The sequence below is a fragment of the Diplotaxodon limnothrissa genome, linkage group LG18 (assembly GCF_057381915.1).
Source record: "Diplotaxodon limnothrissa isolate DT_005_m linkage group LG18, D_limnothrissa_male_GT1.1, whole genome shotgun sequence".
Taxonomy (NCBI): domain Eukaryota; kingdom Metazoa; phylum Chordata; class Actinopteri; order Cichliformes; family Cichlidae; genus Diplotaxodon; species Diplotaxodon limnothrissa.
The window spans coordinates 10,920,725-10,946,455 of NC_140613.1; the positions used below are offsets into that span (position 1 = coordinate 10,920,725).

The 25,731-nt window shown below is 39.5% G+C and overlaps 1 protein-coding gene across 2 annotated transcripts in view; it reads right to left on the reverse strand.

Moving 5' to 3' along the window:
- The window catches only part of LOC146613138 (receptor-type tyrosine-protein phosphatase mu), a 164,447-nt gene that overhangs the window by 39,957 nt on the left and 98,759 nt on the right, over positions 1-25,731 (reverse strand). The window contains exons 12-19 of one of the 2 annotated variants that reach the window (XM_085378523.1): positions 18,807-19,080; positions 15,912-15,948; positions 15,084-15,158; positions 13,510-13,645; positions 12,238-12,267; positions 3,354-3,571; positions 790-870; positions 118-144 (exon numbers count right to left, since the gene is read on the reverse strand). In XM_085378523.1, the coding sequence (XP_085234649.1) occupies positions 118-144; positions 790-870; positions 3,354-3,571; positions 12,238-12,267; positions 13,510-13,645; positions 15,084-15,158; positions 15,912-15,948; positions 18,807-19,080 (878 nt within the window). Of the gene's footprint in view, positions 1-117; positions 145-789; positions 871-3,263; positions 3,572-12,237; positions 12,268-13,509; positions 13,646-15,083; positions 15,159-15,911; positions 15,949-18,806; positions 19,081-25,731 lie in introns of both variants that reach the window. The other variant, XM_085378522.1, reaches the window with a different exon arrangement.

The window sequence follows — 25,731 nt, forward strand, 5'->3', positions numbered from 1 at the left end:
CTCACAGTTAGGTGTTCAAACAGCATTCTTACAAATGTAATGCACGGTCATTTTCTTTAGCATAGAGATAAGAATAAATACTCAACAGCAATGGCAAAAGGAAAAATTGTGTCTCACCTAAGATAGCAGTTGGCACAAAGGGATCTGCTCAAACCCCCAAACAATCGCAGAAGTTGGAGGAGGAAAAAAAGAGTTGCAGTAAATTAAAGATAATTAAAGATAACGCACAAAAATAACATGAACAGAAATTAATGGACAGCTTTTTGGTTTCTTGCCAAGCAGCATAACAAGAAACCGATCATATTTTAAATTCAAGCTAATTATACAGTAACTTTAGTTGATTATAAATCTAGCTGCCCTTTACCCCATTTAATCAATGGGCTGTGATCTGATTACATAAGACATTCAATTATGGATATTATTTGGGATAAACTGAAGTCATAATTAAACTGCTAAAATCCATCTTGGCAAAGTGATATAAAACATAACCAGAAATGTAGCAGAGTGTAAAGCCATCTAAAGTTAATCTAGCTGCTTTCTCATTTGTAAAATCGTTTTCTAATTTTTAAAGCAACTCTATTAGGTAAATTCATACCACACATTACAGAAATAGGCTGTAATTTACATAAAAAAAGAGCCCATAAAACTTCATCTCTTATTTATTTATTGTGGCGTTTCTATTTTTTCCCCTTTTCATTTCATCATTTGTTAAAAGCACCGCTTAGGCTGTGCAGTAAGCAGTTCTGTGTTGACATACTGGATTATAACGAGGAAATAGAATATGTTTACCTGGGTAGTATGAGTTGGTGGGGATAGAAGTACTGAGAGTGTTGGCTTTTGGTAGTGTGAAGGACGACGGTGATGATCCAGCTACAGATGGGGGGGAAGAGAACAGAACAAAAGGCATTAATAGTCTAATCTAGAGTTATTAATCGTGGAAGCAACTCCCACTGCAGTAAAATTCCAGTGTAATAATGCACTTTACAAGTCTTGCTTTTGAAATTTGCATGTGCTATAAAGGATCACTTTGAGGTTTCTGACTTACCCTGTGGGAAAAGCTACTTTAAGTACACAAATAAAATTCCTTTCACATCTACTAAATTGTGATGGAAGCAGAAATCTAGGAGACCTTGACGAAATTAAATGGAAACTGCACTGGCGACACCAAAAGAAGTAGGTGAGAAAATATGTGGCTTTGTGTTTTGGGCTGAGCCGTGCAAAGCACACAAGTATGAGAAATAAACTGCACTTAACCTCGTGGAGTCCAGGTTGATTTGGTTGATTTTGTAGACTTTGCATGCAATCCTTCTCGTCATTTTTCTGGTTCTTTAAAACAGCCTAATGCATTATGCATGCTGCTGTGTTTTTACGGCATTCGCCAAGTTACAAGTTGCTACAAGTTGCTTCTTATTTTGTCAATTTCACAAAGCCAGAGGCCGCAAGGAACCTGCATTACATTCAAATAATAAAGCTTTCCTTTAAAAATCCTCATGTCTAAATTATGATCAATATTAGTAAACATAGATTATGAAATCTATTCTGTCTCATTTATATACGCAAAATTCATTTTGAAAAGTTTGCAAAGTAAAAATGAAAAAAAAAAAGAGTTAAAAAAAAAAGCACGTTTAACTTGCACATTTTTTCCAAGTCTTCTAAAGTCCATGAATGCCTGCAAATCTCCAAAAGCATTAATAATTCAGTTTTTAAAGCTACTTTTAAAAAACAGTTAAAGATCAGTCAGTTGCTTTAAAGATATCATCATTAGGTAGCTTGACATTGAGATAGAGCAAAGGGGCCAGAGTAGAACAATAGTCACACAAACCATGGAGGAAGTGACATTTACTCCTAAGACTGTCATTTTCTCCTCATGCAACGTCAACAGAAATGCTACGCCGACGGGGTTTACGCAGGCAGTATGTTCAGGACTATAATCTGTCAGCGATGATGTTTTGAGCCAAAACGACACGACCGACAATAACGTAAGGTCACGGAGTGTGAGAGGGCTTTCAACTGACAGGCAAAGTGAGAAATAATGCATTTAAATCATTTGCGCTGGCAGACAGAGGGGCCAGATTTGAACATCGACACTAACAGACAGTTAATCAAGGTCAAAGCATCTTTGGGGCTCAGCCCCTGCAGGGGTGTGGAGACAGAAGCTGCTGTGCAGTTTTAATCTGATGGTTTTGACTGGGATTATACTAGGTCAAGCCCTGGGTGCAGACTTAGCAGAGCCGTCCATCAACAAAGTATTAGTTTTAACCTGGGACAGAGAGAACAGGTTATCACACCAGAGCCCATCTAGTACGTGCTATGTGTTTCTGTCATGAATTGGAAACAGCATGAGTTTGGGACCTCGCGACGGATTTTTTGGAGCTCTAATGTCTGCTGATAAGCTTTAAGGTCAGCGTTGGGATTTCAAGAAGTCTTGAATATTGATCTCAATACAAGGCTCGCTTCAGGCTATTAACATGCGTTTGGACGACCATTTCTGCAACTGAACTAGCGTGGGCATTAGTGACAGTTAGCTGAAATGGTAAGTTTGCAGATTTCAGAGGAATTTTAATTAATTTAACAAAAATTAATTAGAGAAACTGAAGCAATTTAAAAGGAAATGTTTGAAAAGGGTGGATGAAACCCTCGAGGGGTTCTAAAGAAGGAAGTTTCCACTAGAGAGGAAAAAAACAATTTGATCAAAATCATATCAAAAGATGTTTATATCCAATTCTCTTCTGCTGAGGTGAAACAGCAGTTTCCCTGTAGAGGGACAACAGGCAGTTTCACAAGAGCCATAAAGTAATGTCATTTATGCTGACTACAAATATTGCGTATTAAAGCAAAAATAATCCCTAATGTTAAGATTGGTCATTAAAAATTTATTTTATACACTTTTTTTTCTTATATTATTGAGAAAACGTTGCACCGCCTTGTCTCACCACTTAGTTCTGATACCAGCATTATTAAGGACAAATGCAAGGATGTCTTTTGCAACCTCAAAACTCCAATATTTACCGGAGACATGACTTCAGGTCCTTTTCTTGAAAATATTTCTAAATCAACAGTTCATTGGAAAGCAGACCAAGGAAAACATTTTCAGGTTTTCCCAGGTTGAATATTTCCTGTGCAGCCAAGTCTGATTTCTTTCCCACCTGACCAAACCTAATAAATTGCTTCCACCCTGCTCTGTGAGTGTAACCGCATAAAAAGGGAGGTATGCCGATGTGGGGCCGTCTTACCTCGGCCGTTAAGAGTGAGGGCGCACTCGCTGCGGCCGTTAAGAGTGAGGGCGCACTCGCTGCGGCCGTTAAGAGTGAGGGCGCACTCGCTGCGGCCATTGAGCGCGAGCGCACACTCGCTGCGGCCATTGAGCGTGAGCGCACACTCGCTGCGGCCATTGAGCGTGAGCGCACACTCGCTGCGGGTGTTCAGCGTATGGTTGTGTGTGTCCATGAAGGACAGTGCTTCGTCACAGTTGGTGCCCTGCTCTGTGTAGCTCTTGTCCATCGAGTTGACCATCACTGTCATCTCCTGGCGTGTGCTGCTCAGTGTCTCCTTGCGCTTCTTGGCCAGTTTCCTTCAAAGAGGAGACAAATAAAACTGATGAGGCAAAAACAGAAATGACACAGCTTACATTGATCTGATATGAAGCTAGTAGAGATGACTCATTCATATAATGAGATGGGTGAGCTAATGTGCCCTGAGCTGTGGTCACATTAGGTTTTATTAGGAACCAGATGTTTTCTCCCCAAGCAGTGAAATATGAATCCTGGAGAATGTGCAAAGGTGTGACTCTCTAACCCAAATACATCAGGCCCTGATGATTTAAAATTAGCTGGAGTATTTTGGGGTGAAAGAATTAGAGATGTGAACAGTGAACTGAAACAGTCAACCTGCTTTTATTGACCTACTTTGAGTTGATGCGCTAGAGCCTACGAGCAATCTGTCCCTGATCAAACACCATTAATGCACAGTGTACAAAACCTGTGTGCACAAATCCACATACTGTACATGGACATGCATTGGTTTTACCCAAAGAACAAACAAATCCAACCTCCACTCAAATACTAAAGACTTTTGCTGTTTTGACTGCAGTAAAAAAAAATATCCTTGAACAGACAGCCGTATGACATACTTAGTGTTTTAGTGCAATTCTGTATCCGTTTATTAAATTTCATATGCAGTTTTACCATTTATTTGGATGCCTTTATGTACTAACATACCATTATAGTAGTGCAAATGTTAGCCATGTGCTCCAATCATTTTTTTTTTTATATGTTACACCCCCCATTCCACCCATGTATGAAAGGTTCTGGCTCCAACTGGAAAACATGGCACCCAAAAGAAAGCTATTCTTTAAGCCCCAATTTGGCTCAAATTCAAAGCAGCGTCAACCTAGCTTCATATGCTAAGCTGTCTCTTCATATCCAGTCTGTGATGTTGAAACACTTAATATATGGTGCTAAACATCATCATGCATGACTGTGATTATGAGCATGTTGTATTACTGATGTTAGCAGTTATGTCACCAGCTTCACTATGGCTCACATCTCACGGCTGGTAGTAGAGCTCGACCGATATAGGATTTTTAAGACCAACACTGATATTTAGTGATTTAAAAACATGATGTTTCGGCCAAAATTTCTTTTTATTCTGACAATGCAGTTTAAAACAAAACTGTTTTTATAGTTACTAGTCATAGATGACTTGTTTATGCTGGATCAGCTGGTTGTTGTGCTTGTTCCAAACAGGTGTTGCTAACATGAGAACTGCAAAACGCCCTCTTGGTGGAACGACTATACAACATCCCTCCAACATGTTTGAAGGGCGTTCTCATGTCTCTGGTTTTAAAATTTAGTTTATCCGATGCTAATAAATAAGTATACAGTTAACGAGTAGCTATTATCCACTGATATATCAGTCAGGCTGTAGCTGCAAGCACAGCTGTAGAATTTTTTCCCTTTTTAAGAAGTGAAACTATTTATTTTGATGAGCTGTGAAAAGTAATTAAAACATGATGCGGTGTGATGAACCACTTGTGCTTACTTATTCCTCAACTCATTCTTATTTCCATTCTGGGTATTATAAATACAGAGGAATTAAATGACAATGTGTTTCTGGAATCAGTGAGTTGCACCTTCTATGTGCATGAAACGATTTTATACAATTTAAATATATAGATATATAAAAAAGTTGGACTTTTAAAATCTGTTCCAAACAAAGAGTCAACTGCTCTCTGCAGCCGACCTTGACCTTTGACTTCCTTGATTAAAAAGGATATTCACATAAGCGAATCACATGATCACCCGGATGAGTTAACTTTCCTATAATTCCACAAAAGATGAACTACAAAGGAATGGCAAACAGCTAGAGTGGGAACATACTGCAGCAACAGCCATATCTGATGCCTGCCACTGCTCTGTAGCTGGAGGGGAGCAAGTAGTGTAAGAATTAACTATGGCAGCCCTCACACTGATCCTCGCACTTTGTTACTCTCTGCGTGACCCCTCTGCCTATTTGGATTGCAGTCTCTCTCACGGACAACTGCTGTCTAATGATGCACTCCTGCTGCTTTGTTTTCGCAAATCTCCTCTGTTTATTCAATTTTGTCGCTGTCTCATGCCATATGGCAACAGGCCCCCACTGCCTTCAAACAGTCATTTGCTCTGAAGCCCGCGACGTGAGGCTAATAGTGGATCCGTTCTTCAGAAAGCAAAGTGACAAATTAGTGACATTTGTGTCTGCTGGACCCACTTTTTGTCTTCAATCTGCAATTAGAGCTGGGAACAAAATACCAGTGTTGTCTCTTTTTCCCCCCCCATTATAGCTTCATATTGCAATAAGGAAGAGTGAGGATGGCAGGGGGATGCATATACCCCAGGCAATATTAAGACAGATTTGGCACTGTGTGCACTCATGGAGAAGACTATTAAGAACAACTATAATCCAGGTTTTAATACTGTATCACTGTTCTTATTTCTGAGCCTGCTAAATCTTGGATTTCCTCTTTCCTGGCCTGTGAAACAGTTGAAGAGAGAGCGCTGAAGATAAACGAGGCTGCACAGACTCCAGTGCCAAAATGAGAAAAGCACCAGCAATACTGGGATGTTTGCAAGGCACCGTGGGTGTTTGATGAAGATTAATTGGCATGCTATTGTTTCCTCATTTGTAAGAAGGGAAAAATTAATGATAGATGACTAGATTACAGGGCCTGATATGATGAGAGAGATAGTATAAGGAAGTGTATATTGGAGTGTTTTTGGGTGTTGATGAATGTGACCATTTATTTTATCCCTGGAGAGTTGGAGTAAAGCTGCACATGGAACAATGTCAACAAAAAAATGATAGTGATTACTTGCAGGCATGCCCAACAATAAAATCCAAAATAAATGTGCATATGGGAGGGGGCTGAGACATACAGATGGCAGAGGTGTTTGTAGAAGTAAAGACAGTGCAAACACTCCAGGTAACTATATCAGGCAACTCTCATTAGAGAGATTGTCTTTGGTTCAGTACATGACAAGCCTGGCATATCTAGGATCTAAATGAGCACAGCTCCCAACTCCGTGAGTTCAGCTACAACAAAAAGGCCGCGGCACAAATTTTATGTCTGCAAATGTTTGCCAGAATGTGTGTTCTGTGGGAGGTGACGCTGTTGCGACTTCTAAAACAAGAGCTTCAAAACCTCAAGCTCAGCATGGTCGGCCTCATTTCAGCATCAGATCAGCCTAAACCTTTTGACACTGGGACAAAGAAGGCTTCATTAAAAGATCCACACACACATTCGTGGTGGATGAGTGTGTGCGCACGTTTTAGTTGACTGACATCCAGCTGGGAGGGGCAACAGAAGCATCTTTGATTAACCCAGTGGGGGCATTTCGGTAGCTGTTTGCACCGAGTCTCATTTCAAACTTCTCTTCATCTACAAAGCAAACTTCCATTAGGTTGTCGTATCTATCGGTAAAGGTATTAGGATCAAAAACAGACTTAATACTGTTCATTGAATGTACAATTCATTTCAATTACTCTATCAAGTCCGAAAAAACGTAAACAATGACGGGGCCTCTTCATTAAATTTTCTAAGGGGCCCTTTATCTATAGAAACTAAAAAAAGAATGAAGCAACAAAAACACAGAAGCAGTACACGGTGCTTCTGCTCCTACTCATTCAGAAACCAAAACAACATAATGACAAATAAAGCTAGAAAAAAAACATGGTAGGTACTGCTGCTTTTCTGGGCACAGGCTATTTTTACAAAAGAGATTCTTAATCTCAATGGTTTCATTCAAGGCTAAGCAGACATCATTGGTTAAAAAAAAAAAAAAAAAAAAGAGGGTATATTAAAAATATTCACCAACTGTAAATATAACTGATTAGCCATAATACCTGAACCAAATAGCTCATTACCATTGCATATATAAAAGTACACATCCAAACATTACATAACTCTATTCCTTGATATGAATGGCCCTTTTCATCAGGAGACCCTTAATATGAATGAACATGGCAAAGAGTTCAAGGTGTTAACGTCTCAAGATTAAGTATTTGAGAGATGTGCTGGAAAAAGTAAGTCCGACTGATGGGACTTTGAAACATCACATAATGCTTAAAAACACTATTAGCACTTCAGCCTTTTTTCCCCTAATACGGACCTACGTCAACATGCAACACATTTGCATAATGCCCGTCTAGATGCTGGGTGGTGCGCCCTAAACAAAGCTAATAAGCAGCTGTCTAAAAGTGTGCCATTTTTATTTACTAGCTCAAGCCACTCTGCTAGCGCTAAAATGTCCCAGTCACAAGCAAGCCACTCCGACTATAGTGGATTCGTTTTATTTTTAAAGGCACTCTCCAGAAAACAATAGCAAAATTGTTATTGTTAGCCTGTGCTATTTTCTGAACTCATGCTTAACTGAACTGCAGCAAACATCTAAACGTCACAGCCAATGCTCTTGCCTACATTTTGCTAAGGTATGGTAAGGTGAAACAAAGGGGATACAAACATTACTGAGCAGGTGGTTTTAATGTTGTAGCTGAAAAGCGTATATAGCCCATCCATCTATCCAGCCACTTATCCATCTCACCTGTCACTGGTTGAAATATACCAGTTTATCAAAAAATTTGTTAGAATTTTCAAAAAAAACACCAGTTTTTAATAGGCAAACTACATTCACACCATTTCCAAAACCTATAGTGGCCATTTTTTACTATGCTGGATGAACAGATGTTTTGTGACTCGGCGTTTTATAATGTATCTATCATTTAAACTCCATCATTCCATGCTTGACATCTTTTCGGCCTGCTCGAGGTGCTCTTCCTCATCAACATGCAGAGCTTGTAGGTGCAAAACTCTGCAAGGCTTGTACCAATTAATGTGATTCTTGCTATATGTTCGACTTGTAAGGTTTAATGAAGGTGTTTGCCCTGAGCACATTGTGTTATACATTGTACATTTAGCAGGCCTCCTATTCTGACATCGAGTGCAGTGGGGATGACTATGAAAAATGAGATTTATGAAGAATTGGGACAATGATTTATACGTCTCCATATGTGTCTTTCCCATTTTGCTGTATGAAGAAATCCATATAGTTATTACAGTTTAACAAACTACCAACTATTTAGAGCTTACTCTCTCGTTCGTAAATACAATGTTGCGAGACAGATTGGTATTTTGGCAGGGAAAGTGGCGTGCAGGTTGCTTTATTATTTACCAACAATAAACAGTCACTATGCATCTATTATCATTGATAGATTAACATATTATCAGTATTTTTGTTGTTGGAGCTGTGCCGTTTGGTGCAGACTGTTGTAGAACTGAGGGGAATTACAGTTGGATACAATATTTAATCAAATTTTAAACTATAAAATCTGTCATAAAATAATTGCAGCAACATTAAAAAAAATAATATAAATGCTTTATGCAAACAAAACTAAAGGGCAGGCTGTGCAGCTTGTGAGGTGGATTTTGAAATTTAAGCGCCAACACAGTATTTGATGTTATATTTAGTTAAAGATTATCATTGGTTTGGCACATTAAACTGATATATTGTAATATATTTGTATAGTAACAAAGATAAAACTTATATCTTTCTTTTTTAATTGTTTAAAAACAGTCATTTGCTTTTTTCTTTGATGAAGAAGTGTAAAGAGACACGTTAAGTTTCACATGTTACATGCTCAGTGTAACAACACCCAACCACCCTCATTGCACCACGCCAATTGATCTCAACTGTCCCCACCAGCAGCAGCCACAGCGGCCGGTATGACCACTTGTTTAAAGAACGGTCATATATTTGATCACACATGTAACCGCATTGCTAATGAGCACTGTGATTGATGTGCTGCGTGTTAGCCCTCCCAGCCACCTCTGGCAATATACCTAAAGTGCATATTTTGGCGAGTGCAGTACGCTCTCATGCCTTTAAAAGACTTTGATGAATGCATGAGAGCATTAATGGTTTTCATCAATTGTAGAGGTGTTGCAAGCTCATAGCAGACTTCAGAATTTCAGAGACTGCTCAAGTGGAGGTTGTCTAAAAATGCAGTCTTTTATTAAGTTGACAATAGAAACCTTGGAAATATTGAGCATATGAGTTATATTTGTTTGTTAGCTGGGCTTAGACTGCTTGAGGCGTATAAAGCCTCCCTACACAACACCTCAGCAGTGAGATGCAACCTTTCAGCTTTCACATAACTCCAGGAAAAAAATTAATAATTAAGAGTTCTTCCCAATTAGCTGACATGAATATGCACTTCCCTCATGGGAAATGCTTTGTTCCATTCTAGCTTCGCTGACATATGACACGAAAGGTATACACAGGAGGGGGGCAGACTGGGAGCCGTACTATCGATTCAAATATTTTCCATTTTAAATACCAGCTACTCATTGCCCACAGCTGCATCACACACATCACATAGTAAAGGCCTAGTGTTTAAAATCCTTATGCATTTAACTGATGACCTATTATACCTTTCGATAACATATGTTAACAAAAAACTAAAAAGTTAGTCAAATCATTAATTTTTTTGTCATGTGAATATTACTTTCTGAATGTGTATTATATTCTTTAGCAACTGAAGAATAAATATGCATTCTGTAAGAAAATGTTCTGAGGCCTTCGCAGCGTTGTAGATGTTTCATTGTAGCAGTTGTGCAGAGGCGATGTACTTGTTACAATGAACCTGCGAAAGAGTTAAAATATGGGGGGGGGGAAAAAAAAAAAAAAAAAAAGTATACCTGTCTTTCTTTCTCTCTGTATCTATATTAAAAAACTTTTTCCTCTAGTGTTATGTATGCCTATATTGCAGCATATACAGCACATTTTCTCAAGGGGACCATTAATCCTTCTTTACTAGCCTCATATCATGTTGTTATCTTGACACTTTTAGAGGGGAGTCACAACATTTGGCATTCCACTATCACCTCACTGCCACAGAAATCAACACTAAGGGAAAAAAATGCCTATTTGAAGGGATTTTCCAAAAGCTTTTAACATGGGCTGTCTTCTGAACACATCCAGTAAACTGGTGGAATGTGTTAATTTAAGTGACCTGGAACCTGCCAATCAGAGCAAACACAATAAAGTGCATCACTATGAAACCACTATCACCAAAATTTGCTAATAAATCCTAAATTTCTGATGTAAAATGATTAATTGAAGCATTTCAATGAATCATTGTACGTGCTTCTGTTGTACGCTTCTTGAAGAACTGCATTGACATTTTTTTTGGCAAGGAATCGGCTGTTTTGATAAAATTCTCCTCCTTTTAAAAATGTGCATCAAACCAAGAGAAGAACACGTGTAAGTAACAATAAAATACCAAGAATACAAAACTGCTATTTTGATGATTTCACAGCAACCAATATTTTCTTGCTTAGCTTTGGCCGATGTGTGCGCTCAGCTTTGAAGGCACTACTCTTCTAAGTCATTGGGGCTTTCCATTCTAGACAGCTGTGATCTAAAATGAGTGACACTCGGAGTATTCAGGGTTGTATTATCTCCAGGTGTATTCTGAGATTTTCTTTGATGCGAGGCAGCCTCCATTCTCTTCTCTGATCACAGTCATCTCAAGACAGATTAGTCGGCATCCATCACAAAGACTACAGAGGGAGCCTATGAGCTACAGCAGGGAAAGCAGAGCTGCAGAATAAGCTTCTTTACCATTCAGCAGTGTGATGTGGAATCATCTGTTACATTAAGAGCGCATAAAGGCGCGCTTCAGTTATTGTTTTGTGATGTCGGAGACATTGAAATAGAATAGAGAGATATTCTATGATCACATCAGCTTTTTTTGTAGTGATGCAAGCATCTTGTTAGCTAAAGACACAACTCCACCATCACCATAGAATCAATGGGATGGTTGCGCAAAATAAAAAAAGGTCCAAAAACCATGCTGGATAAAAAAGAAAAAAAAAAAAAAGGGGGGGAGAAAAAGCATGAGAAATTTGAGATGATTTGATGAAAGTGTGACAGGATGGTGTGGGGGGTAAAGAATACTACAAATTATCACATGCACATGGAGCCAAATCGATAAAGTCAACATGTTAGCGATGTTCAAAATTTGTGGGTAATTAAACTACAAGTGTGGTTAATCAGGCTCAGAGTTATCAATTGCATCTGAAGAGTATATAAAAGTTTAGAAAAAGTGAAATATTTGGACTAGCTCATTGAAGTTCTGGGCACAACTGAAGTGTAGATGCACTGCGATAAGCACTTCAAAAAAAAGAAAAGAAAAAGAAAAAGAAATCTAGCTTTGACAAGTCAACAGAGACGAAATCATTTGAGGCAAATGAAAAATTCACACTCAATAAAAAAAAAAAACAAAAAAAAAAAAAACAGTGGTGCTGGATTGATTTTTTTTTTTCTTCTCTTTCACAAGATGAGTTCGGCAGCAGTACAATCATTAAGGCAGTTAAGTTCATCATCATTTGATAAACAAACTCCTTATAAATCTGGCAGAAACTACGTCTGCAATAACATCTCTGTGGCAGGTTTATTTTGTGGGGGTGTAGGCGTGTCTTTCTTCTTTTCATCAGAAGTTGAGCCAATGTGACATACATTGTGATCTGTTCATCGTGTGGAGATGCATTGGAGTGGCGTCCTCCGTTCCTCCAGCAGAGATTACAGTTGGGCCTCTGTAATAGCTCTGGGCAGGAGGAGGATGACATGGCTCTTTGCATGCATGGGAAACAGTGTGTGGGTGAGAAGCATGGCACTAACATTACACAAAGTGGTTACTTACAGGTAGTAAGTGTAGGAGTGATAGGTTCTTCTGCCGAGTGGGGTGGTGGTAGGATTTAAGCAGTGGAGGAGGGGAGGGGATGGAATGAAAAGGAAAGAAAAAGTAAAAATATATTAATGTTTGAAAAAAGAGAAGAAATGAACAAAATCAGATATGGTGGCATACGTGGAGGTAAACTAGTGATCGTGAGGGCAAAGGTGATCGCTTGGAGTCATGTCATGCTTTGGTAAGGGGTCTCAGTACAGTACCAAAACCCCCTTTTATGAACACATAATTTGATACACCTATAAAAAAAATTACCATATCTGACCTCCAAGGTTGAAACTTAATGAGACGTTTGAATGTCTAAACACAACTCTGATTCCCTGTTGATAACGGTAAATTACACAAAATTCAACCAATGAAGTCATCTCCATCTCCGGTTTGATTAAGGCTAATTGAAAACAATTCCATTACTGTGTGCCGATTTTCACACCCACCCACTGATTGCTGTGCTACGCAGAAAGGCCCTGCTGTATGAAGAATCTTATATTACCGTCAAAAATAAACATGAAACACAGTGATTATATCAGTGCATAACTATGTCTTCCCACTCAGCTACATCTACTTGATCTAATGTGCTGACCTTTAGACTTGAATTCGAGACATGCAATTTCATATCAAAAGGACAAATTATATGCAACGCACAATAAGTTTTACTTGGGAATGAAGAAATCTCTGCAGAAACTGGCACTGTATTATTTTAAGCCTCGCCGTGGACAAAAGGGGGTTGATATTTGCTGAGCTTTAGCTCCCCTGATTGCTGGGATATGTACAGAAGACCTCTCTCCAGTATTGGGTCCGGGGCTAATGTAAACTTAGCCTTCAGTTATACGGCCATCCTCTTTGATTTTGAGCCTTTCATCACATTTTCTTTCTTATCTCCTTCACGCCTCTCTCCGTACCACGGCACTCAAAAACATATTTCTTTCCCATCCCAGTGTCACTGAGGCGCTGCACATTTGTTTGAGGGTGCCGTGGAAACGGATTAATTTTTCATGGCACACTGTATCTCATGGCTGTAAACAGCCTTAATGGGGCGTATCAACATAATCAAATTAATTATTTACTACGACACTGACAATGCTACTGTTTGAGGGAAAAATATACAAACTGATGAAACTGAAACTACTTATTTGTTGGTGCTCTGCAAGTAAGTTCAGCCACTTCCACAAATCTGAAATAGTCATTCAAAAACTAAAAGGGGGGAGGGGGACGAAAAAAAAAGCTTACCTTTTCTTCATGAGCAGCACCACTCCTAAGAAGATGATGACAAAGAGGAGGATACCGGCGATGACCCCTGCGATCTTTACGGTGTGGTCAGTTTGCTTCTCGGGCTCCACTGCATCAGGCTTATGAGTGGCTGCTCCTGAAAAACACAGTGATGGATAAGAGTCAAACAAATGGAGCACAGATTCGAGCACATCTCGTGACCATTTTATGTTGTGCCACATTAAGCCAATACCCAAGTACTAATCTATATATTCAGTATATCTTCTCACTGATTTGACAGTGTGGAATCAGTGCACCAATATTCCAAGGACCATAAATATTAGTACAAACAAAGACTAATGCTAATCCTAACAGCAAGTGACTCCCTATTGTCCTAAAGACCACCTCTAGCTCTGCCCTTAGTGGACATCAGCGCTCTGTGGATCAAGCTGCACTGAGAGAGATAAGTGCATACCATCTTTACCCTTGGTTAATCACATTTGAGGCAAATGGTTGCTGGGCTGTAGAAAAATGTAAGACGCAGGGCGGGAAAGATAATGCCCAAGAAGATAAAAATGACTGAAATAACAAAAACATTAAATATTAGCCTGAAAGGAGATAGCCAACAACGAGAGGCACAAAGAGAGAGGAAGATGTGGGAGAAAACAGCTTGTTTTTAACAGCATCTGTTCCTTGAGAAGTGATAAGAAGCACTCAGAAGGCAATGCTGCCAGAATCACAACTGTCCACCTCAACAACACCATTATTCCTTGTCACCAGAGGTAAATTTAGAATGACAAATTGTTATGTCAAATATCTTAGAGTGAGCTTCCTTCTCTCTCCAGAATTGCCATTTTCTCTTCCTATCAAAAAGTTAAATATCCATCCCGGGCCGGCTGTGACATATTGTTCTTCCTCTGGTGTGTCGTTATCAACAGCCACCAAGTGCCTTTATTTAAAAATATACAATTTTAAGGCCCGGGCTGTGGAGGATTTCAAGACGGGTGACATCATCATGTCTGGATTGATGGAGCTGATTTTGTACCAATATACCGTTAGAGGCTAATCTCGCCGTCAGTGACAAATCCTCGATAGAGCCGCGGGGGCTGTGCGTCACCCTACCGCAACTCTGTGCTGTCAGTGAACTTGGGCGATTTGTGCACCAACAAGTAAAAAACTGAGCAGAATTTAAATAGTTTCACTTGAGCTTCCTTTTGTGTGTTTGCAGTTGTCACAGCTGCAACAACCAGCACCGACTCTCCCTTAATCTCCCAGAAATAATGAGAAATATTCATGAAAGGGGATTAACTCCTGTCAAAAATCTCCCAACATTGACACATCAAATGACAATCGCACCTCAAACGGGCCTTTAATGTCCAGTAATTCTGAGGAGATGAAGGTAGAAGGCAACGTCGTCAAGTCTTTGATTTAATCATAATGACTTTATGCAAATTGTAAGACGATAAACAAAAAAATGCACACATGCAACATTCCACTTGTTGCCCCCCCCCCTCCTGTTGAGGGAATCATGAGTGCCCCCACCCATGAATTCAAATCCAGAGCGCTACTACCAAGCTGTGGAGAGAATAACGGACCTGTTAGTTGGTTGTCACCGGGCGCTGGGACGATGCGGATGTACGGGGTTGTGAGCTGAGTCACGAGTATGGCGGCTGTGTATAGTCAGTGGATCCAGGAGGGCATGCAGTAAAAAGAGACAAAGAAAGAGAAACAGGCCACACTGAACACAAGTCCCATCATCATGCAACACCTCCAAGAAAGACACTAAATAGCAGTAACAGCAGGGATTTTTTTAGTTTGTTCCACCAAGTCTGCAGAAGCAATAATTTCACAAAGGTTAATATCTGTAATATCTTTATGAGTCTAATGTAGGGCACTAAAGCATATTTCTACAGGTGATAAAATTCCACAGCCCATGAACTCTTTGGCTTTTGCCTATTGAGCCATGTAGATGGAGACATCTGGAACTCCACCAAGAAATCTATAGCAGGGCTGCATGCAAACTACACAATATAAGAGACTGTCAGGGCGTGTGACAGGACCTCCCACGGCCCACAGCAGAGTGTGACTACGGCTCCCTCTGGCCTTATCAATTCTGCTCCCAGATCAATGGTGCTTAGACTTCATCACCCCTAATGTGTGGAGCAGGACGTTGAGGCAGCATAGCTAAGTACCTACAGACCTCCGTGGGCACGCAGGCTGCCTCCAAGTCACGGAAAACACGCTTCAATCGATAAATTGACTACATTTATCACACAATTTTGTCTCATCTCACACTTTTGTTGTCATTTAGAAAGAAAAAAAAACACACGTTAATTCTGTTAGTTCCCAGAATTCAAATGCAAGAGACGTTAGGAAGTACATGTCGTAAACATCTCTATTCACACAAACCGATCTAGTCCTACCTTTAGTGGCAACTCGCACACAGTCGATTTTGGTTTCCTGTACCAAGAGATAAATAAAAAGTAGGAAAAGAGATGGGGAAATAGGTTATTATGAGACGCACACACAAAGACAGACTTACAGCAGCAACAACACCTATGTAAGAACCCATAGTTACAACAAAACAGCAAGGCCAGTTCCATGCTGTCCCCTATCATCTGTTGAGCTCAATGACTGTGACACAAAACGCAGTTAAGCGAGAGGGCCCACAGCACAGATTACTGGTGCTGAGCTGCTGATTTGTCAGCCAACAGCGATCTGTCGGCAGCTTGCGGCTCAAGGTGGTCAGCCACTGTGGAGAAACCAGAGCCCTGTGACAAGCGACACCAACCCAGCATGCAGAGCTCCAAAAATGACACGTCAGGGAGACTTTCTGAATATGTAATGAAGTTCCAGCTCTGACAACAGCCTTCAACAACATTAAAAAAAAAAGAAAAAGAAATTGAAAACACTGCTCTCGCTGTTGGCAGTGAAATTTGTTGTCAACAATATTCTGGTTTACAAGAAAAGGGACATGAGACGAACAGGGAGGCAATGAGTAATACAGCACAAAAGACATGAGTGCTGTGTCCCTGTGTTGTCCCGGCCAAACTGTCCAATGAGCAATGAACCCACATGGGAGGGAGGCCATGAGAGGCATAATAAGGAGAAGAAAGAAAGATGTGATCCTGTGTGCATGTGCATTCCCATTACTGTGGCTTTTAAGCCGTCAGATGGTTATTTCATTAAAGGCAACATTGCAAGTCACATTTGATTTTTATTTGAACAGAAGGCTGAAAAAAATTCTAGGTATGGATGGCGCACACCTTCTCTAAGTGCTAATTTTGTTTAAAAGGCCCAAACAAATCATACCAAAATCATCAGACATTAATAAAGGCTTCTAGGACCATCTATTGACAGTGAAGGCTTAATAAAAGAGAGTGCATTTGCCCACTGTGAATCAAAACATTAAATGTAAAAATGATGTCAGAGATGTCTCCATTACGGAGACAGAGCTCTATGCTGTATCAACACAGACGCTTTCATTTTGTTTGTTCAAAGAAGAGCGCCGTCAGACAATACATCCGACTCACTGATTCACCCTGGAAGGTTTCAGACTGCCAGTGCTTTACTCTCAAGAGCAAAACTTTCTAACTGGATTCAGCCCAGGCTCACATGCTATTTGTATTGCCTCCTTAAAGACACGCTGGTGTTTCTCAAGGAGACTGTTTATGGTGATTCTCATTCAGGACCACAATCGGCAAGGCTCTTGAAGTTGCCATTGAGCTGTCTGCTGCGGCTCCATCGAGGGAGAGCCCTGCCAAATGCCACTTGATGACAGAGGCTGCGACCTGTACGATTGGTAGCCCCTATTGTTGTTCCCTGTCTCTCACACTTAACTGCCACTGGGACAACTGCCGCTCTTAAATGCTGTTGATCAAAGAGTTGTCTGGTATTTGGCATAGAGCTCCATAGCAAAAGGCAGGAGAAGAGGGCCACAGGAATGGAGGGAGGCATGTCACGACACAGAGCTCTGCATTCCAAGCCTGACCCTGCTGCGGACCATTAAGACTACACAAAGTGTCGTTAGTAAACTCACAAGAGTACTGCAGCACCTATCAGAAGCTGTGTGAAATGGCAAGGTTGCCATGCATGTGCTTGCCAACGTGAGCAGTTACTATGCTTAGTACCTTAATTCCTTTGAATCACCTAGGCAGTGATCGTTATATTGTCTTTAGCGTTTAGTTGTGTTTGTGCGTCCTTTAAGAGTATTGTGCGTGCACTGAGACAAGGCAGGGCACTGTGTCGCATAAAGGCTTCAAATGGAGAAAGAATTTCACAAGTTCGAATTTTTATTTCATTTCAGTCATTCTTTGGTCGGAGGAGGTAGTAAAAGTATTCAGTACTCAAGCAGCATAGCTTCAACTTGCAAATCCATCTGAATACCTCTCACTTCACCTTCCACCTTTACTTCAAAGCATTCGGGAAAACCTATGGTGGTAGCTAAAAATGAGAGAAATGCAAAAGTCCCATTCTAAGCCAGTGTTTGGTTTGCTTGTTCTGAACTACTGTGGAAATATGGCAACATCATAGCCCATAGATCCTACTGTAGATACACAATATAGGCCAATATTGAGCTACACCCTCTTAATCTCTGAATTCAGGTGCTTTCAGTCCCATTGGCACAGTGGTATAAAATCAAGTATCTAGCCACGCAGTCTGTCTTTATATACATTTCTCAAGGAATGGGTCATTTCAAATTTAATTCAGACCCTTTTGCAGCAAGTCCATTTATTATATTTTTCCCTCCAAGATATTTTACAACCAGCTTTAAATTTTAAAGTAAAAGTGTTAAAGAAAGAACCTCAACAACTTAACAACCCTACAAAGAGGGAGACCGTGTAAAATTACAGAGGGATTACAGAGCGCTGAGGAGGATAGTAAGTAAAAGTTGCCAGTGCTCCATAGACTCAGTAACTGCAAAGGTCCAAATATTAACATCAGCACAAAAATTGTGCTAACGGACCTTCATGTTTCTTCAGGTTTGTATGGCTGAGAAACTCTTGTGACACTTTTTTCATAAAGTGTATGATTGACTAATTTTAGGTTAACAAAAACAGTAATTTTTAGGTAACTACTGTATACACTATTGAAAACTAATATTTGATTAATTCTCATCCCAACCTTAAAGTAGTAACACCACGATGTAAAAATCTAGTTGCTGTTGGTAAGATGGAAATACACAAACACAGGCACGTTATTGTCGTCATTACAGGACTTGATTACGTTTAACTGCCAGTCAAGTTCAATTTAGAGCCATGGTTTAGCTATAGTGCAGAAAATGCTGTATAAAATAATAAGAAATGACAGCCACCCACCCCATTGGCTGTGCTGACCGCCTGGTAATATATACTGTAGCTCTTCTGTGGCAGCAGAGGGGCATTCCAGTACCCATTGTAGGTCTTGTTGTCCCCCACAGTAAAGGGCTGGGGCGAATGGATGCCAGCAGCAGGGAACTGAGCAGTGAAGTAGTACTGTGAATTAAGAAGCGTGGCGTTCTGGAAGTGAATGGGAACTGGGTAGCAGCGCAAAATTTCTGCCGTCCCTCGTGCTCTGCGTGGACGTTCCTCCTCCACCACCACCTGGTACGCACTGAAAATGCAGGACAAACAAAATTAACATACTCCACTGGGCCAAGCAGGCTCTTGTAGAATTCAACTGGCAATACAGACAGTTTTCTGCTTTGCCAGTTTGCTTTATAAAGTGTAAAAATTGTCTCTTTATGAAAGCCACAAACATGCATGCTGCAAAGCTCCAAATCTCAGAGCGAACTGAGTCTCCAGAAATTACTCATTACTCATTTAGACAAGAAATAAGAGATTTATGTAATGCAAACCAAGTTCTTATCCTCTCTAACTTTAATTATATAACAAGTTATTTAAATAGAACTTCTGTTGGATTAAAACTAATATTACACTGGTTTTGCAATGTCTGTCAGATATGTATACATTCCCTTTTACTTAAATGCATTAATAGCACTTTATAATGTCACACTATTAAGCATTAAGGTATCAGTAAGTTACAGTATTAGCGAGGACTTAGTTCATATAACATTAGTCCTCCTTAATATGCCATTTATGAATATATATATAGATATATTACTATAAATATGATTATGACTATGATTATCATTACAATTATTATTAATTAGTGATGTAGTGTAAAACTAGTGAGCACAACATGCATTTACATGTGGGCAATCAGCTATACACTGAGTAACAATACCATTAATGTTATTTAATAAATTACAAATGCATTAAAGCATATTTACAACTAATTGATTGTCTGCCCGCTGTGTAAAGGCTACAGCAATAAATTACTTGTTTTTCTCGACTAAATAAGAACTCTATTTATATAAATCCCTTCTTAAAAGTGAAGTCAACATAAAAGACTGAAAAATACCGGCCAACAGAAATGAGCGGTGGCACGGGACATTTATTTGCCTTTTCATTATTCAGCAAATGAAAAGGTTAACGGCTCTTTCCATTTCCTCTCCATCCAAGTCTTGTGTTTAGCTAGATCAAACCTGCAGCCCTCTGTGACTCTGACAGGGATGACATTGTCTCCGAGCCGGCCACTTAGCCTGAGGGGGAGACTGACTGTCTTATAGACGTTCATGTTAGTATGCATCGCGCATCTGAAGTGGACCTCCTGTTAAATCCATTGAGTCGCTGAGTGACAAAGTCTGTTTACAGCTGCCACGCAGAATAACCAGCCATGATTGGGAACTAGTGATCCATTTGCAAAAGAGCTAAAGAACCAACAACGCATTATCACAGACGATGGAGCAAAGTTTGTGTGCTCTATGAATGAAGGAGTTCAGAAATGAATGAAATATGGTGGAGCTCTAGTTTTGCGGAGCTGGTTTAAGAGCTTTTATTCGCAACTGCATCGTGTTTATAAATACATAAATAAATCGTTTGCCTATTGTTTAAACAGGACCACGAGTCCCACACTGTTTTCTAGAGTTTGTGGGGTTTTTTCCTTACTGTACATGCTCTCCTGCAAGGACCATCATACAGGCAATTTAACACATGTGTTATTCCACTGAAGGCTGGTGATGAAAGCTATGACTGAAGACTGCAATGCAGAAAACAATGGACGTAAACACTTAACAATTCACACAGAATCTAGAAACCACTGTAAACGAGGACAGAGTATACGCACAGTATGTTGGTGCAAGAACTAAGAGCCCATTTTATACCTGAAGACATGTAAACTATATCCATATGATGTGTTTATATCTGGTAGCACAAATCTTCCTTGCCTTCTTCATTTTACCTGCTTTGTCTGCCATCTGACTTCATTTAGAATTTAATTAGACTATTTTGAAGTCAACATTTGCAGTGCTTGAAAGGCATTCATTGCCCCCTCTATACTGGAAGTCTAGGAATCCCACTGTGTAAAACCACTGATCAGTTATCCAAGGTTACCATGAGAAAGTAGCAACACTGTAGATAGAGTGAACTTGATATGCAGCTTTATTTGAGTCGCTGAACAGGACTTCATTAGCATTTGTATAGTGTCAGTGCGTTTCAGAACCCTTTTAATGCATCTGAAATAATAGGGCTATGTTTTAATGTATGTGTTACTATCTAATTAGCAGTTAGTGTTATGCAAGGCACTGCAGTCTTTGGATACAGCTTTCTAACCAAGCATAAACTTACAATACTAGATGAAATATTAATTGATTAGAATTTGAGATAAGAAAATGATAAATTACTAATCTGCCTTTTTTAAAAAGAGTTTCTAACTAAAAAGGCTATATGAAAAATACAATCATCCTGAAGCCTTCATAACCATCTAACAGTGAATTTAATTTATCTATTCAGTTGCATTGTGCCATAAGAAATATTAGTGCCTACCGAGGTGTAAAGCTTTGGTGACCCTGAACATGTTCCTTAGCCTAGATTATTACAACAAGTGGAAAGAAATATCTTTTAAAGAAAAATAGCTGCACTGTTGTGGTTGTACTCTTAAGCTGTGCAGTTGCAGTACAAACAGCCCTGGAGATGATCAATTGTTCCCCGCGGTTGGTACTGGATGATTAAGTATCCCCTTTGTGTGTACAGCATGTGCTCTTTAACCCTATAGTTTATCATAAGATGCTTGCTGTGTCATTAGAAAATCCCCCTCTGCTCTTAGTGGGTGTGTCCCAATTCCTTGGAGCTCTCCTATTTAGCACTGGGTTGGGAGGTGATGAAATATTTAATCCTGCTGAGAGTCTGCAGGAGAAATCAGGCTTTAATTACTGTCCCCTATTGAGAGCAGAGGTCAAAGGGCAGGTGGAGACGGTACACGGGAGCCACTTAAGTAGTTGCAGAACAGCAGAGAAATAAATGATTAGACTTCATGGAAGCCTCAGCCAGAACACTGTCGATTTGATTTGAACTATAATAGGACGATGAAGTTTTAAATATAATTAATTTAATCTCTAATTATCTCTGCTGTCAGTCACATTACTCATCAAGTAAGATGGATAACTATCTGTTTTTAAAGACATAACCCATGAAGGACTGCACGTCTGCATATTTCCTTTGGAGAAATAAAACACATACTCACAGTAAATATTTGCTGTAGCATGTACACTGATTCTCAGCTCGCTCATATTAGTACTTTATATTCCAAATCAATCTGCAGACAGTGAAACAAAAAACTAGCGCTGGCTCTCCCTGGGTGGCTCCTTATGATATGATGATGCAGCTGTGCTACGACTTAATGACAGGCACAGTATGAATAGAACTGGTTTCCTTTCCTCAGGCAAAATACCAAGTGCCAAAGGCTATGAGGTTCCAAGGGTAAAAACTCTTGTAATGTGGAAATCTAATTCAGTGCTTCTTCTCCACAGAATATTTACAGCACCAAGAAACCGAAATCTAGCGCACAATACATTTGCAATTTAATAAAACAGTTTTGTTCTTCTCTGTAACTGATGGAGACAATAAAACCTCCTTTACTGGTTTTACTTAAAAGAGTGTCAGTGCTAAACTGCTCTCCTGCTATAAAATATTTAAAGTAGAACACTTACTATACCATTTTCACTGCAACGGCTTAAATGCAAAACTGACTCATGAGTTTAATGGTGGCAAAAATACACGTTGTTCTAAAAACCTTTTTTCTGTAATTAGTGCAAGCATGTAAATATGCCCTTGAGCAGCTGACACCTTGTGACCTCATGCTGAGTTCACAATTTACATCATGAATCATTTTGACAGACCAGAGTGATTTAGTCATTTACTTGATTTGGCATGACATGAATGAGCACCGAAAAAACTACAACAGATGAACAACTATGGCTCTGGTAGCAAGAACAAAAATCCTTTGTAGCTCATGTCTCTCTTGATATACCAATTGGGGGAATTGCAAGAAACTTGCATTCACATTGATGATAGAAGGGGCCTTCAAATCATTTACTAAAGTATAATCACTTAAAGCAAAATGCCCACGTACTCCAAGTACTTTAAAAAAAAAAAAGAAAAAAAAAAAGGGGGGTATAATATTAATATATGCTCATTTTGAATGCTTAATTGACATATTAAAGGATACGTCCGCTTCTCTTTGTACTTGATCAACTAAAATCCCAAAGTGACAGGAAAGAGTATGAAAGCTACAAGTAGTCAATGTTGCAGTACTGCAATTTTATCATATTAACTTACAGTACTGTGCAAAATTTAGGGCCAGCCTTCTTTTTTCCACTTTTTTCCAGACAAATGAGAAATGGGTGCAATGACTTATTGGTACAGGTGCAAGCATAAATGGAATTACAGTATAGGCAAAGGACAAAAGTTTGTCTAATCCTAACAAACTTGAAAGTCAATTTTTGGTATGACCATCTTTATTCTTCTACACGGCCTGGATTTTCAAAGGCAAGCTTTCCTGTCATTTCTTCAAGTAGTCCTTCAGGCTTCTTGAAGGACAGTTGAAATGTTTCTTTGGATGTTGGCTGCCTTTTGTTGTGTTCTCTGTCAAGATGATCCCACACTGCTTCAATACTGTTGAGATCCATGCTCTGTGTTTTTCTATCAAGGTATGCTTTTATTGCATTGAAATTGTGTTTGGGATCATTGCCAGCTGAAATATTAAGGCTTTGCTAATCAGTGGATTTCCAGATGGTATTGCACAGTAGATGAAAATTTGATGGTATTTTTCTGCTTTCATAATTCCATCAGTTTTGACAAGATCCCCCAAACCATTGGCTGAAATGCATCTCTGCCATGTTTTACAGATGACTGTAGACACTCTGTGTTGTACCTCATTCCCCTGACCTCCCCCATGCATATTGATAATAATTTAACCCAAAAATGCCAATTTTGGATTCATTACTCCGTAAGACATGTTGCCACTTATTGTCAGTCCAGTTATTGTGCAATCTGGTATACCTCAAACATTTTGTCCCCATTTCCATTCCATGAGAATGGCTTCTTGACAGCCACCCTGCTACTGAGGCCCTTTCTGACGAACGGTGAACAGTAGACGAATCAACTGAAGGTCAGAACCATGTCTCGGGTCCTGTGTCAGGTCTTTTAAGGATTTGAATTTTTTTTTTCCTGGAAATTAAGTTTTAGGGCTGTCACTTGTTTTGTCTTCTACTTTCCAGTTTCCTCAAACTTTTTAAGGACACAGTGCACACCATGCTGGGATTAAAAAAAAATTGCCAGCTGATAGCTCTTTGGCAATCACCTTATTAGTGCAAAAAATGACATTTTAAGTCTGTCAATGTAAGTTATGATTTGCAGTTTTTGTAGATTCCATTAAATCAATTGCAACAAGCTACATGTTTTCCCCCATCAGGCTCTCTGTGATAAAGTACCTAAATATAACATTTTATATGGTTTCTTTTCCAAGTTGTCTGTTACATGTAGACAACTGTCATTCATTCGTTGAGTTAGGATCCTTTTTAGTACTTGCTAGATGGTTTTAACCCCCCCGAAAAGTATTTATCCAAAAATGATCAGGTATGAGGGCTGGACTAAAAATGAGTGAAACACCAGCCAATGTTCAATGAAAAACTTTAAAAGACCTTTAGAAATCACGGAGAGGGATTGGACAAAACCATTAAAAAAAAAAGGAATTAGGAAAAAAACTACAAGGAAGTCCTGCTCTGTGGAAGCAAAATATAAAGAAATTAGGTGCAGTTCAAGACTTTTGCACAGTAGTTTAGTTCAAGTTTCAGGACATTTGTGTGAAATTTTATAGTAAGTAAAAATTCTTGAATTCTTGAGAACAACAATTGTTTTGCAAAGTCATAAACAAACTTTAAACATTTACTATGAAAATCTAACCAATTCTTTGAGTCCACGTACTTTAAAAAGTTAAGAATTGGCGTGGCCTGTGTACAGACCAACAACCCCAGTCATGGAAAGCATAAAAATGCTGTAATTTCACAGTGGCATGACCTTTGGATACCACAACCTAATCAGCTGATCTTTGCCTCAAAGTTTAGAATGCCACAGATGGATTGACTGACATCTCAAATGTATTCAACACAAGCGTAATGATGCTTAATGCCAAAGCCATTGAAATTTACTCTCCGACAGAAGATGGAAAGACAGAGAGAAGGAAGGATGAAGTGAAAAGCTGTACCAGATGAATGGTATAAGCCGTTAAAAGTGGTCTGTCAGAATGGCCGGCAGGGCAGACCTGTATTCTTGGTGTAGCACTGCAACCTGAACTGACACCAATTAGGCCTCCTCCAGCCTTGCTGTCCGATAGATTTCAGCTCTGTCGCCATGTGACGCCAACCAATTATGGCGAAATCGACTGGATTGTGACCTGAAACTCTGATTTATTTTTCATGTGGGCTGATAAAGGGAGAACTCTGGGCAGTTTGAGTAGTTGAGGGAACGGGGTATGGGGAGCATTTCAATCACTGTCTCTCTCACTCTAATGCTAATCGGCTGGCTCTACAGTATACGTCTGATTTAAGAGTGGTTGTAAGTAACACACTTCTCCTGACCCAGCATCCTTCCTCTGTACCCCTGTCTTCTTACTTTTTATATTTCCCTGGTGTCCATAAAGCTATAAAGCAAACAAATTAGAAAGTGCCATAGATTACATTTGCCATTAAATCGTAAAAAGCGCTGAGTTGTGTCATGTTTAGGCACAGCTATTAGCGTTTGCTCTGCTGTGATCAAAGAAAGTTAGTGCTTATTTTAGTACTGTAGAAAATCCTTTAACTGATTTCAGGCCGTGGTGAAGTAAAGAAAATCTGATGCTACAGGGTAAAAACTATATGGGAACCCG